The sequence below is a fragment of the Epinephelus moara genome, chromosome 3 (genome assembly GCF_006386435.1).
Source record: "Epinephelus moara isolate mb chromosome 3, YSFRI_EMoa_1.0, whole genome shotgun sequence".
Lineage (NCBI taxonomy): Eukaryota > Metazoa > Chordata > Actinopteri > Perciformes > Serranidae > Epinephelus > Epinephelus moara.
The window spans coordinates 11320891-11334078 of NC_065508.1; the positions used below are offsets into that span (position 1 = coordinate 11320891).

The window sequence follows — 13188 nt, forward strand, 5'->3', positions numbered from 1 at the left end:
GCAAGAATACAACGGAAACTGCCCGGTTTTGATTTCAAAATAAAAGCACCGGAAGTGTCTTTTATAAACAAAAATTATAACGTTTCTTTGTGAGAAAGAAATGTCTGAATAAATATATTAGCTAGTAGTGCTGAGATATAAATTAGGTTAATATATTTGCAAAGATACTGTCTCTGTTTCTCAATCTGGACTTTCTTTAAAAATGATAACCGGAAGTCTTGTTAGCCTGTATGCTAACACTAGTGTAGCTTGACAGTGGTGTGAGCGCTGAGCAGTCGAGAGAGAAACAGGTTTTTTCATTGTGGCGAGGATCGACTTTACAGTTTGTACAGTTATATAATTTTGTTCTCGTTGGGTGTCTCGGTGGCGTGTTCTTCTCTCTATTGTTGATCCCCAGCCGTTCACATCGGAATGGCCGAACCGAGCGGCAGATACCAGCAGGTATGTGAACACTAACGGTTACTAACAGCTAACACGTTAAAGATTTAACAGCACACGTTAACGTTAGCTGGGTACTGTTAACACTGAGACGCTGCCTGGCTTGACTGAAGAAGCTCACACTCTCTCAGGTGTGTCGGTGGTGTCACCTTCCCGAAAGTGACGGTTTCCTATTCTAGGGTGTCATTAACGTTAATTAGGTCAATTTTGTTCCGATTAATTTCGTTATTTTTTATCGTGGGGAGCTGGCTGTTAACGGCACGCTAGCTTAACTAACTAACGCTAACGTTGCCTGTTAGCTGTTTAGTTGATGCTAATGCTAACGATACGCGACTGTGAACATGATTTCCTGTTCGGGCGTTTTGTCTCTTATTTCAATTAGGTATATCAGAAAAGCTTTGCCTATATGCTAGCTAGTTAGCATAGTGGTGTAAGGTGGAACTTCATTGAACGTTTCTCGACGCCCTTTTCTGTAGGCTAATGTTAGTGTTTGGTTAGCACATGACCTGCAGTAAGTGGGTGTGTTCGCTGGTCATCTAGTTTAACGCTAACCGCAAAATCCGCCGGCTAACCTACTTAGCAAGGTGCAGACTGTCCTTATTATAAGTCTGCTCATGTGGTTGATGGCAGTGCTCGCTGATGTGCAGACGCATTAGAGACTGCTCTATTAGAAAGCCAGTTACTTCCTGTGGGTGACGAGAAATGTGCCTCAGTGAGGCAGCGAGCATTTAAAGATGGACAGTTTCATGTTGTAGTTGCTGAGAGGTGTTGAAGTGACACAGTAACTTGCATTTGCAGTGTTGAGTTTATAAGCAGTTATTTTCCAGAAGAATTTCCTTGAAATAACTGCTTAATTTTAACCCAAATAAATATTCATCATCATTCAGTATTTGGGTGGAAGATATCATTAATCTTCCATGTATATTGAGGCAGGCCTGTAGACAAAATTTAGAATTTAGCATGTTCAGGTGATCTCACTGACTGAGAAGCTCACTAGAAACTAATTGGAGTTAATTGGAATTAGCTTAGTTATTTGTAAATGTACCAGTTGCCAATTACAGGTTACCACTGTCCCCATTTCCCCTTTAATGTCATGTCATGTGATGTACACATTTATTTATCCTCTCTGAGAAACTATAAGAAACTATGGGACCTGTAAAATAAAGTGTCACCAACACCAAGGGAAAACTAAGGTGTTGTTAACCTGTAATTTGAGATTTTCACTGTATAACCGTCTCAGAAAACATCATGGTTTGGCGGTATACAGTATTACACAGTTATTATTATTATTATCAGTTACAATGATCCTCAAAGGAATGAAAAAAGACAGATTGTTTGGTTGAACAAATGCTTTATTATAATTGAAACTTAACTTATTTTAAAATGGAAATATGTGTAAGGGGGAATTTAGCTATGCACACGCAGGTGAGATTCTCCATCCAGTTCCTTTTTTTTCCTCAATACTGTAAATAAACAAATATTCACGGTATGATAGCTGTCCATTTTCATATCACGGTATAGTTTCACAGTATACTGCTGCTGTCCTACTGCTAACCCCAGTGTTGCAGTCTTACTATTTGGTACTCGGCACCACTTCAATGGTCTTTCCTGGAAACTGACAGTAGGGTTTGGCTAATTGATCATATGAGCTTTGGTCATTTTTAGCTGAATCCAGAGTGGCTAAGTCTGGTCAGTCATGTGTTTCCTGCTTTTAATGAGTGGGGAAAAATAAGGAGAAATGAAAAACATGTTGTGGTCTGTGCTTTTTTGTCTTTATAATATCCAGATGTGTTTGAAGACATTTTTTTGACCCAGTGGGCCCAGTTTCCATTAATCTCTGATCATTTTATTGATGTTCAATGTGAGTTCTTTAAATAAGCTACAGTTTTAAGATAATAATTTCACACTACACACACACAGTGTGAAGCATCTTTACCTAAAAGCATCCCTCTCAAATGGAGAACAGCGAGTGCTGCTGACACAAGTGCATTATGGCCTTGAATAAACCAGGATGTGGTTTCTCTCTCTCCCACAGCTGCCCAATGAGGAGGACCCAGAGGAGAGTCCACAGGTAGCAGCTGATGCTCCACCCCCGTACAGCAGCATCGCAGTGGACAATGCTGGTAAGACTGTGACTCATCCAAATGTGTCTTTGGTCCCTGGTCATCTGCAATGGTGGTAGACTGGGGAGTGGTATTTGTGTTGGTCTGCACAGGGGTGACCTGAGGAGACGTGGTCCTGTAAGATTTCTTGAGCTGGTGAATGATACACATTTGTGGACTGTTAAAGAAAAACAGTCAAGGTGTTGAATGGGGTATTAATATTGATATCATATAAATAAACTGATAGGTAAACATAGGTCAGAAATGAATGCTTCCTTTGTATCCCGATCATTCTTTGTCCCCCAATCTCGTATGTCCTCTTATATTGGACATCTGCTGATACTGAGTTTGATCCAATACTTACATTGACATAAATGTTGAATAAAAATATGTCTGACACATTGAAAAACAGCTGTAGCCTTCTAAATTTGGCACGCTTTATTTTTCACGAACTTTTAGATCCAATTATTGAAGGTCTTGATTAAAAACTATGAAGTTATTGCCTTACATCAGAGAGACCTTTTCAGCTCGTTACACTCTGTTTCTGTCTTCATTAAAGTTGAATCAATCAACTCGAACTCAGCGGAGTGAACAGATTCAAAGGTCTTGACACAGGCAAATAAAGTTAAGCGTAAATTATTGATATGATATAAATAGAGAATGCGACTTCCTGAAATTGATGTGAAAGCTGGTTGCTTTTAGAAGGCCTCCTGGTTATTTATAATGGTTGACTCATACATGTTCAACCATCTTACAGAACAGCGGGGAGTCTTTTTAACCACGTTTTATAACCACTGTAGGGGCAGTCAAAAATTTGCTCACTGAGCAAAATCTCCCACAATAGAGATCTTGCTTGTTTGCATAAGCAGCACATTTATTGCAATCTGAAAAAGTCAGTTTGCTGTCAGCGAGGATTTGTAGGAAATTCTACATCATGCATCACCTCCATGTCTCGAGCCTGTTTCCACTTTCAGTCACTGCTTGCAGTGACTAAACACAAGAACAACAACACATGTATAATAGTGGCTTTAGTATGAGCAGTGATATGTAAATATGTGATGCGGTTGCCAGTCAGCTGTCTGCCAATGCGTAATACAACTTTGTATTAGTAAAACTTCAGCCATAGTGTTTGAAACTATGCTGTCTTCACTTCAGCCTACTTTGACTGCAAGGAAGACGGGGCTTTCCCCAAGCCTCCGTCATACAACGTAGCAACGACGCTACCTTCCTATGATGAAGCAGAAAGAACCAAGGCTGAGACTACTGTTCCCCTGGTAGCTGGAAGAGTGAGTATCTCACTTTTTTTCATTTAGCCTGTGGGTACATTCACTATGTACACACACACACACACACACACACACACACACACGCATATACGCACACACACGTTGTAGCTTGTGCTCAAACATTTCCTGTGTTGTCTGCGAGGCAGGAAGTATTTAGCACCCTGCAATGGAACGTTTTTTTTTTTCATTCTGTCTTATCTGATTGTGTCTCTGTCTTTCCCACATGACTCGCTGCCAACATTTACTGCTGGTTTGAACAAAAGGAGATTCATAAAAATTGAGAAAAACTTTTAGTAAAAACATATTAAAGAACATTGTGTTACATTTTTTCACATATTTGAGCACAGTCTGTGTCTCTTACTATTGTGAACACTTCAGTCTCCCAGGCTGCCCTTAACCACCCTTGGTGCACTTTGCACCTGGGTTTATTCTCCCAAAATCTGAGTAATAATTGTTGCAGCATTTAAACATTGGAGGGGGCTTCAGACTATAACATTTTCTGTTCTGATGCAGTGCTGGCAGGCATTTCATGTATGGGCAGGTATTTATCTTATCCTGTTAGCTACAAAAGCTAACATTTCCTGTGGTACTCAAACTTGCTACGATACACAGCTGCTTTATCTCTGTATCAGTTATCTCACAGATGATTAGGTTGAAATTTGCAGTTAAATTTGCCTTTTAAAATGTGCTTTCAAAAAGCTGCAGGCGTTGTTTAGAAAGACAGATGTTTCTAATGTTAATGTTGTTAATGAAAGAGTATTTGATATAAGATGCATTCAAAGTTTCAAAAGCTTTAATGGCATGATTTCTTAGGGAAACAACCATGTTCTTTACAGACACAAAATGTTTGTGTGTGGAAACTATTTCTTTCCGGTTAGTCCTTTTTATTTACAAAGGACAAAGCACACCACATCTTCTGTAAGAGGCTTATTAACTTGCATTTAATGCCTGAGGGACTGTTTGAGACCAATAATCAAACCTCTCATGTCATGGAAGCTATCTCCGAGTCTCTGTCTTATCCATCAGAAATCCACACATGCCTGTAAAAACAACTGTTTTTAAAAAAAGTATCCATTCAGTAAAAAATGAAAGCTCATCTCTGACCTCTAGTGGTCACTGTGATGCTTTGCACCTTGCTGCTTGTGGGGCCACCCTGTTTGATTTGCTGGTGTTGTGTTTCTCTGCCACACACTGCCGTGCGCTCAGCAGCAGCCTCAGCACAGGGAGCGCCTGGAGACTTTTGACGATGTAATTCGCAGTTCACTGGAGGTAACTGGGAGGAGTGGGAGGAGAGTGTATGATGAGAGAGGACGTGTATTTGGTGTGTGAGAACGCAGATGTACCTGCAGTGTTTATGTACTGAGTAGCACCTCACCCTTCTTGTGTGTTTGTGTATTAACAGTGCTAGCTCGTGCTTAGTTAATAACGATACAAGATTTACTGGTTCTTCTGATGCTCTGTATTGAATTTGACTGACTCTAGACCTTTAAGATAAAGTGACAATGATAGTAATTAGATGGGCTTGCTGTGTTGTGATGGTTCCATTGGTCCGTTGGTTGTTTGTGTTGTATTTTCTCTCTGTTGTGAGCAAAGCTTGGTTTCCATCAGCAGGTGCTTGCCCGTGCTTAATCACTACATTGTACTTGCATAAGTCTAAATCCAGCATCTTAAATTGGTTGAAATAAAACAAGCTTTATCAAATTAATTGATCTGAAGACTGGAAATAGTTTGAAATAAATGAAGTAAAGCCCTGGAAAGCTCTGCTACTTCCTGGTTGTGGTGAAATGGTTTTATTGCTTGAATAACTTACTTAATTCTCTTTTTGTTTTGCTCCTCTGTCGCTCATTTTATCACAGGATGAAGACTTTGTGACCAGAGACGACTTTGAAGATGCCGATCAGCTGAGGATAGGAAATGACGGCATCTTCATGCTCACCTTTTTCAGTCAGTTACCCAATCTGTTCGCATACTCGTCTTTCATCTTCAGCTCCTCTCTGCCTAGATTTGTGTGGAAATGACTTCCCCTCTTATTTGAGATACAATTTTTTTTTTTTGATGGCACATCTAACACCATAATTCTCTTTCCCCTCCATCCTTTGTTCAGTGGCATTCCTGTTCAACTGGATCGGCTTCTTCCTGTCTTTCTGTCTGACCACCTCAGCAGCCGGCCGCTATGGAGCCATCTCGGGCTTCGGCCTCTCCCTAATCAAATGGATCCTCATAGTCAGGGTATGACAAGGAGCCCACTCACACTCACTTACACACAAACACATACAAACATATAAAATATGGTTTTATGTACGCACAAAGAACTCCCAAGCCTCAAACACCACTCTGGTATTTTTATGTTGTGTCTGTAGTGGTTGGCTTGTTGGCGCTGCACCTCAAAGATCTCTTGAGAAGTGCGCTGCTTTTTTCACTGGCTTTTAAAGTGCAGGACTCATTTGAGTGAAACCAGTGCCGGCCATATTTATTCTAACCAGTCATTTCTGACGTTCTGTTGGGTTTCTAGTTCTCCACGTACTTCCCCGGTTACTTTGATGGACAGTACTGGCTGTGGTGGGTGTTCCTGGTGTTGGGTAAGTAGCCAACCTCTAAATTTAAATGATTTTAATAGAGAATCAGAGGGTTTTGTCCTGCTTGTGACACAGTTCTGCTCTCTGGAGCTACATTGCAACATTGTTGAGGTGAGAGAGACTGTAAATATGTTACAAAATAGTTACAGCTGGATATTTAACTTTATTTATGCTGTTGTTAGCATACAGCACATAGAGGAACAAAGTGGAAGGAGAACAAGTGGTTCACCACAGTAAATTGACATTGTCTTAATGTTTTCTCTAATGATATACCAGTGTTCTTAAACATAGAACAAAAAAGAAAAAAACAGTTTTTTGACTTTAACAATCGCTTAAGTGACTCAGTGCATGTTAATGGCCATGCCCATAGTGAAAAACCTTAATAAGCCCAGTTTGGACCAGTGATTCGTTATGAGACAAAACTGCGTGCTAACATGACGGCCTTCTCAAATTTATAAGCTGATACTGTCACTGGGTGCGTCTCCATACATCTGTTTTTATGCACAATTTCAATTTAGGCATAAAAAACCTGAGAGGAAATGCAAAGTATTAAAAAAAAATCTTGAAATATCACAAATAAGTTTTCACACTTGGGGGAGGCGGAAAAGTTGGTGTATCAACAAAAGGCAAATGTGACTAATTGCAATGCAAACAGATTCAACAAATAAACAATAAACAAACTTTCTGTGTTGTCTCTGGATAGCTTTAAACATGCTTATGTATGCACACAACTGTTATCAACACTCTTCCAAGAGCCCATAGCTCTAATACTGGTTGTTCCAAACTCTACTTACATTAGCTGGTGTGCTCTTTGTGACTAATACATCCATAGTTTTCATTTGTTTGAGGTTTGACTGATGTGTTTTTTAATTACATCATCTCATTGCGCCCTCTTCTGCAGTGGCACCTGACTGAAGAATTAGTGCCACCTACTGTTTGAATTGATAAATCAATTTTCAGTATTCACATAACAGTAATGAATGGAAGAACATAGGAATTTGCATTTTCTTTTTCAGATTTTCTGAACGTTTAGTTAAACTTTGCACCACATTTGGATGAAAACCCAACTAATGCCATGTTTACAGTTGGTTGACTTTATCGCAAGTGACCAAAACAATTCAACTTAATTTGTAACTTTGTTTGATCTTGGATAAAGTTTTTTGTTAGTAGTTGTTTTTTTAATTTCATCTTGCTAATCTTAGTTTCATCTCAGCTAATAAGTGCAGTTTTATCTGTTGGTTTTTGTCATATTTATCAGGGGGCCTCATGTCCTTAAACAGTCTTAAATTAAGTTTTTTTTTAATATAAGGCCTTAAAAAGTATTCAATTGTCTTAAATATTTTCGGTCACATTACTGTGAAAATTTCTCCAGCCTGACAGACCTAATGGCTGTTTACAATCATTGGACAGATCGAAGAATTGCAATAATAGATAGCATTTATGACCGCAGTGAGATTTTGTTTTCTTTTTACATGAAACAATTTTTTGTTTTGCTCCTCAGGCTTTTTGCTCTTCCTTCGAGGATTCATCAACTACGCCAGAATCCGCAAGATGGCCGACACCTTCTCCACCCTGCCCCGCACCCGAGTCCTCTTCATTTACTGATCTTACAATCCATCACTTTCCATCATCTCCCCCTTCCCCTCCCCTTTGCATTGACACACACTGTCTGGCTTAATCCAATCAGAAATGGAGAAAAGAACATTTCTTTCCTCTGCTTGACATTTGATTTGGACAATACATCTATTGTCCCCTCTTGGTGTAAAATAGTGATTGCTGAGAAATCTGTTTAAACCCTTCAGTTGTTAGTGGTGAACTGTCAAGTGCTATTTGCAATTATGAAGTGTGTGATGTATAAATGAATGCCTTATTTACTGTTTTACTGTCTGTTGGTAGCAGCAGCATGCACTGCTCTCCTGCGTAGCCACCAGGGGGCAGTCTTGTTTGTGTTATTTTCCACCAGTCCTCTATCAGATGAAGTCATTTGTGTAGAGGTGGTTCTCAGCCCAGGGGCCAGCGGGTAATTTTGGGGTTATGGGTTGATTTATGCAGTGTGAAATAATATATTTCAAGTACCGATTTAATGTGCTTTTAACCCTTCTGACCAATGCTTTTTGTCCCTTGTGAAATAGTGTATGATTCAAGACTGAAAAGGGAAAATCATCTTTTGGGTTCAGGACTTAAAAACGGTTGAGGACCACACATAGCAGAGTAGGGGCCGGGTTTCCCCTAGAGCATTTTTTTCCTCCTGTATTTAGGAATTGTTCATGCTTACACATACTGTAATCAGGATTGTTGTTTCCTTATATATAATACATGTATGTCAGCAGAGCTTCTTGGGCTGCCCTGCTCAAGGACACAGTGATGAGGATGAAATAAGCCGATAGTCTGTCACTGGATTCAAATGTGCAATTAGATGATTCTAGTAATTAAATTATTCTGACGCCCTGTCTTAGTCACTGGCAGCCAATGATCGGTGTCCAGTGAGGAAAAAATTATTGCTTTGCCAGATGTGATTTGGAAACTCTGCCCTGTAAGTAACAAGAAATATATTAACACAGGGCTGAGATTTATTTTTTCTTCTTTGACGTAAAAATGAATTATGACAAGAATCGTTCTTTTTTTGTTCACCCTCATTATCGTGGAAGTGGAATGATTATTTTTTAGAAGAATTTTAAGTATCTGGTTTGGAAAATGTTTGGAATTAAACTCATAAAAAGAAAAATCTATTTTTGTGTCAAGCTTTTTATCAGATGGTAACAAGCTTCCAGTAGAAAATATCACATGACAAGACACCGGTCTCACTCTGGTCGCAGGATACCACTTCCTGTCAGCTTGCTCGCCACAAGAACTTGAAATTAAAACATTAGAGAAAATTGTAAAGCAAAGCATTTCAAAAGAATCATAAAATTTACAAAGAAGCTTTATTCCCTGCACCTCGGGATTATTTTTGTCTCCAAAATACTTAAGTTACAGTCATATATTAAGAAATTTGAGAGATCAGGAGATGATAAATTGTTTTTAAACTTCAAGTTTAATTTGAAGTTAATGTCACACAGGTGACCTTACCAGACCTACATAAAAACACAGCCTTCCGTGTGAAGTATTTCACAGTGTGGCCGGTGTGTGGAGGCTTCAAAAAGGTGGAGGAAGCTGAGCTGACCACGATGTTCACTTACTGACATGAGACATACTTTTAGCCATGCTAAATTTAACACACAGGAGACGCATGCATGTGTGTGTGTGCGTGTGTGCTCGTGCAAATCAAGATGATTTACTGGTGGTGGCTAATTATACATGTCAGCAGTGTTTTTCCTTGCAGCTGAAACAGGAAGTGAAGGTCACCCCACCTGGAAGACATGTCACACCAACTCAAACAGTCTTTGGGTTTCACTGGAAACTTTTACTGTCACATACAGCAGTGTCACATCATCATGGCGGGATATTGGCCTCTAGTGGCGCTCAGCTGACATGACATTAACTCCTCTCAGGTCATCTTTCACAGGGCACAGGGGGGAAATGTCCCCGTCAATGCACTGACAGTGATTATTTTACAGCATGTGATTAAAGTGTTCCCGAGTGTAGAACACAGAAGTCAAGCAAACCAGATTTGTGTGCTTGTATACGTCCAGTCTAATACTTGGATTATTTATTGTGAGCTCATGCTATGCGGTCCATATTTTTTAGAGGAGTGTGTGTTGTGAGATTTGATGACAAGAAACTGAAATGCAGCTGTTTACCTCTGACTTGTGCCACTGGTAGCCTATTTTCTTAAAATCAGATTTCCTGAAGTCATTTATTCTTTTGCACAATGCACTCTAATAAAACAGAAACAGCTGTTGGTCAGAAATTACAGATGTTCAGTTAACTCCAGGGCTGAAAATGTGAACTGTCTCAGCTTTAGAAAACCAATTACTTAAGTACTTTAAGACTGTTTTTCCATTTGTTTCTTATATTCAGCCCTATAAAGAGAAAAAGAAACAGAAATAAGGCAAAGGTCATTTTCCAGACTATCACCACCGGTCCACTGAACCACCACGTCACTACATGACCTTGGATAAACACTCTTCATTTTGCCAGGTGCGTACGGGTTTAATCGCTGACAGTGTTTCAGCTGTAAATCCTGGCAAAGCACACAAACAACAAAAATTCCTTATCAGCCACATCTCACGCAGATTCAGCCTCAGTCAACTCGAATGCCTCCGTCACGTCATCCCTCCCCAGCTCCAGCAGGGTCACCCAGTCCAGGTGTTCTCGTTATCCAGATGTCATTCATAAAATGACTCCATTGTGCCAAGAGCTGTCTGTGTCTTGTCAGCTGCCCTCGATTTACAGAGACGGAAGTATTTCTTGGAGTAATTGATGGGAATTATGTGTGCTAGCCAAGTGCCTGCACTGCTTGCATGTTTTAGCTATCAAAAGATAAGAGGGACTTTCTGATTTACAGAGAGCCTGGGAGGAGGCCATCTTTCCAAAGCTTTACTTTTCCGGCTTCTGTTAAACAGACTTTTTGTGCAAAGATCATTTTAATTTACAATAGTTGATAAAGTGGTATGATATGTTTAGGACAAAAAGCCTGTTGTCCAATACAATAGGGAGACTTTGCTATAAACACTACTCAACTTTTTGCAGTTGTGTTTTTTTTTTATGGCTATGTCAACCAGTAAATGCTACACTGCAGACTAGTTAAAAACATTTTTCCTCTCAATCTGCAGAAAATAAACTGTGCAGTAAGTGTGTGATGAATACGGAGGCCCTGAGAGGCAAATAAGAAAGAAATTCTGGTGATCCATTTTCTAAGTCTGATTTAAGTTGTTTTCTCTCCTGTGTTCATGACCTAAGATGAAAAAAGAGGTTTTTCTGGTAAAATCTTTCTGATTCCTTTATTTTATTTCTATTTTTCATATGTGAAACAAGTGGAAAAAAAGTTTGCCACGATAATTGTCCTAAGTTACTTTTTTTTTTTCCAATCTGTGGAAACAGGTGAATACAAGTTTGGGTAGGTGAAGTTTTATTTTATATTATTTATTAATTTTAATTTAATTTAGTGTAATTTTATTCAATTTTATTTATTTATTTTTTGGCAGGTCAAATTTTTGAGTGTTTGTTGTTGTAAAACTCATTTTAGCTACAAGAAGCTTAAGTGCCAGTTACTCCATGTTCAGAACAGGACTACAAGCATTCATGTTTTCTTCCTGGTGAGTTTTAAGTTCTTAACGCACTTTAAACACAAGGTGTGCGTTAGCAAGTAATGTAGCATTACTGTCATGTCTTTCTTTTGGCTAGAAATGCAGCTGAATTGGCGCTAATCTTCCGTTAGCTACCAGTAGTGATACTGACGTTAGCTGTTAGCACGCTAGCTAGTGAGTGAAAACATATTGTTCATGGTTAACTAATAGTTACAACCCAGGTTAAGTCGGAGATATTGGATGAAGAGAGATACCCAACTCAGCTCACTTCCTGATTCAGTCACGCCCCCGTAGGAGAATCCAAAGATTTCTGGGAATAGCTTATTTGTTTTCTCACTGAGAGTCCAGATGGATATCAATCTCATGTCTTGAGAGTGATATCCATCCTCTCATTTAACTTTCAACAAGAATGTCAATAAGAATCATGTTTTTATGATCGTCACTAGCTATGTTTCCATCCAAAAGTGATTCAAATCATTAGCCATGTTTCCAGCAGCCTGTTTAGATCGCATCAGAAAATTATGATGGAAACGCCAAAATTCGAATTAAAATACGAATTCCAGTTCTGCGGAAAACTCGCGCGAGTTCGTAGTTTTCACCAAAGTCCGTACATTTAATGGAAACACACAGGATTCATATTTCTTTTAATGCACATTTCCCAATGCTATGTTTCCATTCAAAAGTGATTCGAATCACTGGGAAATGCGCATTAAAAGAAATAAGAATCCTGTGTGTTTCCATTAAATGTACGAACTCATGCGAGTTTTCCGCAGAACCGGAAACAAAACAAGTCTCGCATTCTTCTTCTTCTTCTTCTATGTTTTCTGGCAGTTGGCAACCAGCTTGTAAATGCATTACCGCCTTCCCGACCTGGAGTGTGGATATCACCATGGAGAGAGGTGCGCTACGTCAGACTTAATTCAAACATAACAGTTTTCATCCCCCGTTTTGCGAATCAACATTTTTTCGAATCAACCAAAACCTGGCTAAAGTGAGCGTATTTTAGTTTGTGCGAATCAGGGGATTTTAATTCGAATTTTGGCGTTTCCATCATAATTTTCCGATGCGATACTTCTAGATGCGCATCTAAACAGGTTGATAGAAACATGGCTAGTCGGGCCATATCATAAAGCTTCACTTGGTCAAATTCAAAGTTGATAGTAATATCACAGGAAATTAACATTTTGCACATATTTTTCTAAGGTTTTGTCCAGGTGCTTCTCAAAAGAAGAGGGTAAAACAATATACAAAATGTTAGAGTATGTGTGAAAAACCAGTGATGGAATGATGCAGTGGCAGTTCGTGGATGTCTATGAATGTTATAATGTGTTTGGACTCAATATTTTTGCTGGATTTAGATCGTCTGGACCACTGGGAGTGTGGGAAAATTATGTCAGCAACATTCCTGTCTAGATAATATCAATCTGTGGATTAAAATTATGCTTCATAGCTGACTATAGTTCTTGTTTATTTGTTTTTTTTGACAGAAGCGTTTACTGAACCTTCTGTGGTGGTTATATCTTGAAATAGTCAGCATTAATGGAACAATAGGTTGTATGGGTTAACCACAACAACGAGTTCAGCAGTTGTGTAGGCC

The 13188-nt window shown here is 39.2% G+C and overlaps 1 protein-coding gene across 2 annotated transcripts; it reads left to right on the forward strand.

Moving 5' to 3' along the window:
- Positions 1-240: 240 nt before the first annotated feature.
- LOC126387981 (NEDD4 family-interacting protein 1-like) lies at positions 241-9127 on the forward strand. 2 transcript variants are annotated; one of them, XM_050040820.1, is made up of 8 exons: positions 241-441; positions 2474-2561; positions 3696-3826; positions 5036-5095; positions 5683-5770; positions 5931-6055; positions 6339-6405; positions 7904-9127. In XM_050040820.1, the coding sequence occupies exons 1-8, from the start codon at positions 412-414 to the stop codon at positions 8005-8007; spliced, it is 693 nt and encodes a 230-aa protein (XP_049896777.1). In that variant the 5' UTR covers positions 241-411; the 3' UTR covers positions 8008-9127. The 2 variants fall into 2 exon arrangements, with proteins under 2 accessions (XP_049896777.1, XP_049896778.1); XM_050040821.1 differs by lacking the exon at positions 5036-5095 and having other exon boundaries at positions 243-441.
- Positions 9128-13188: the final 4061 nt, after the last annotated feature.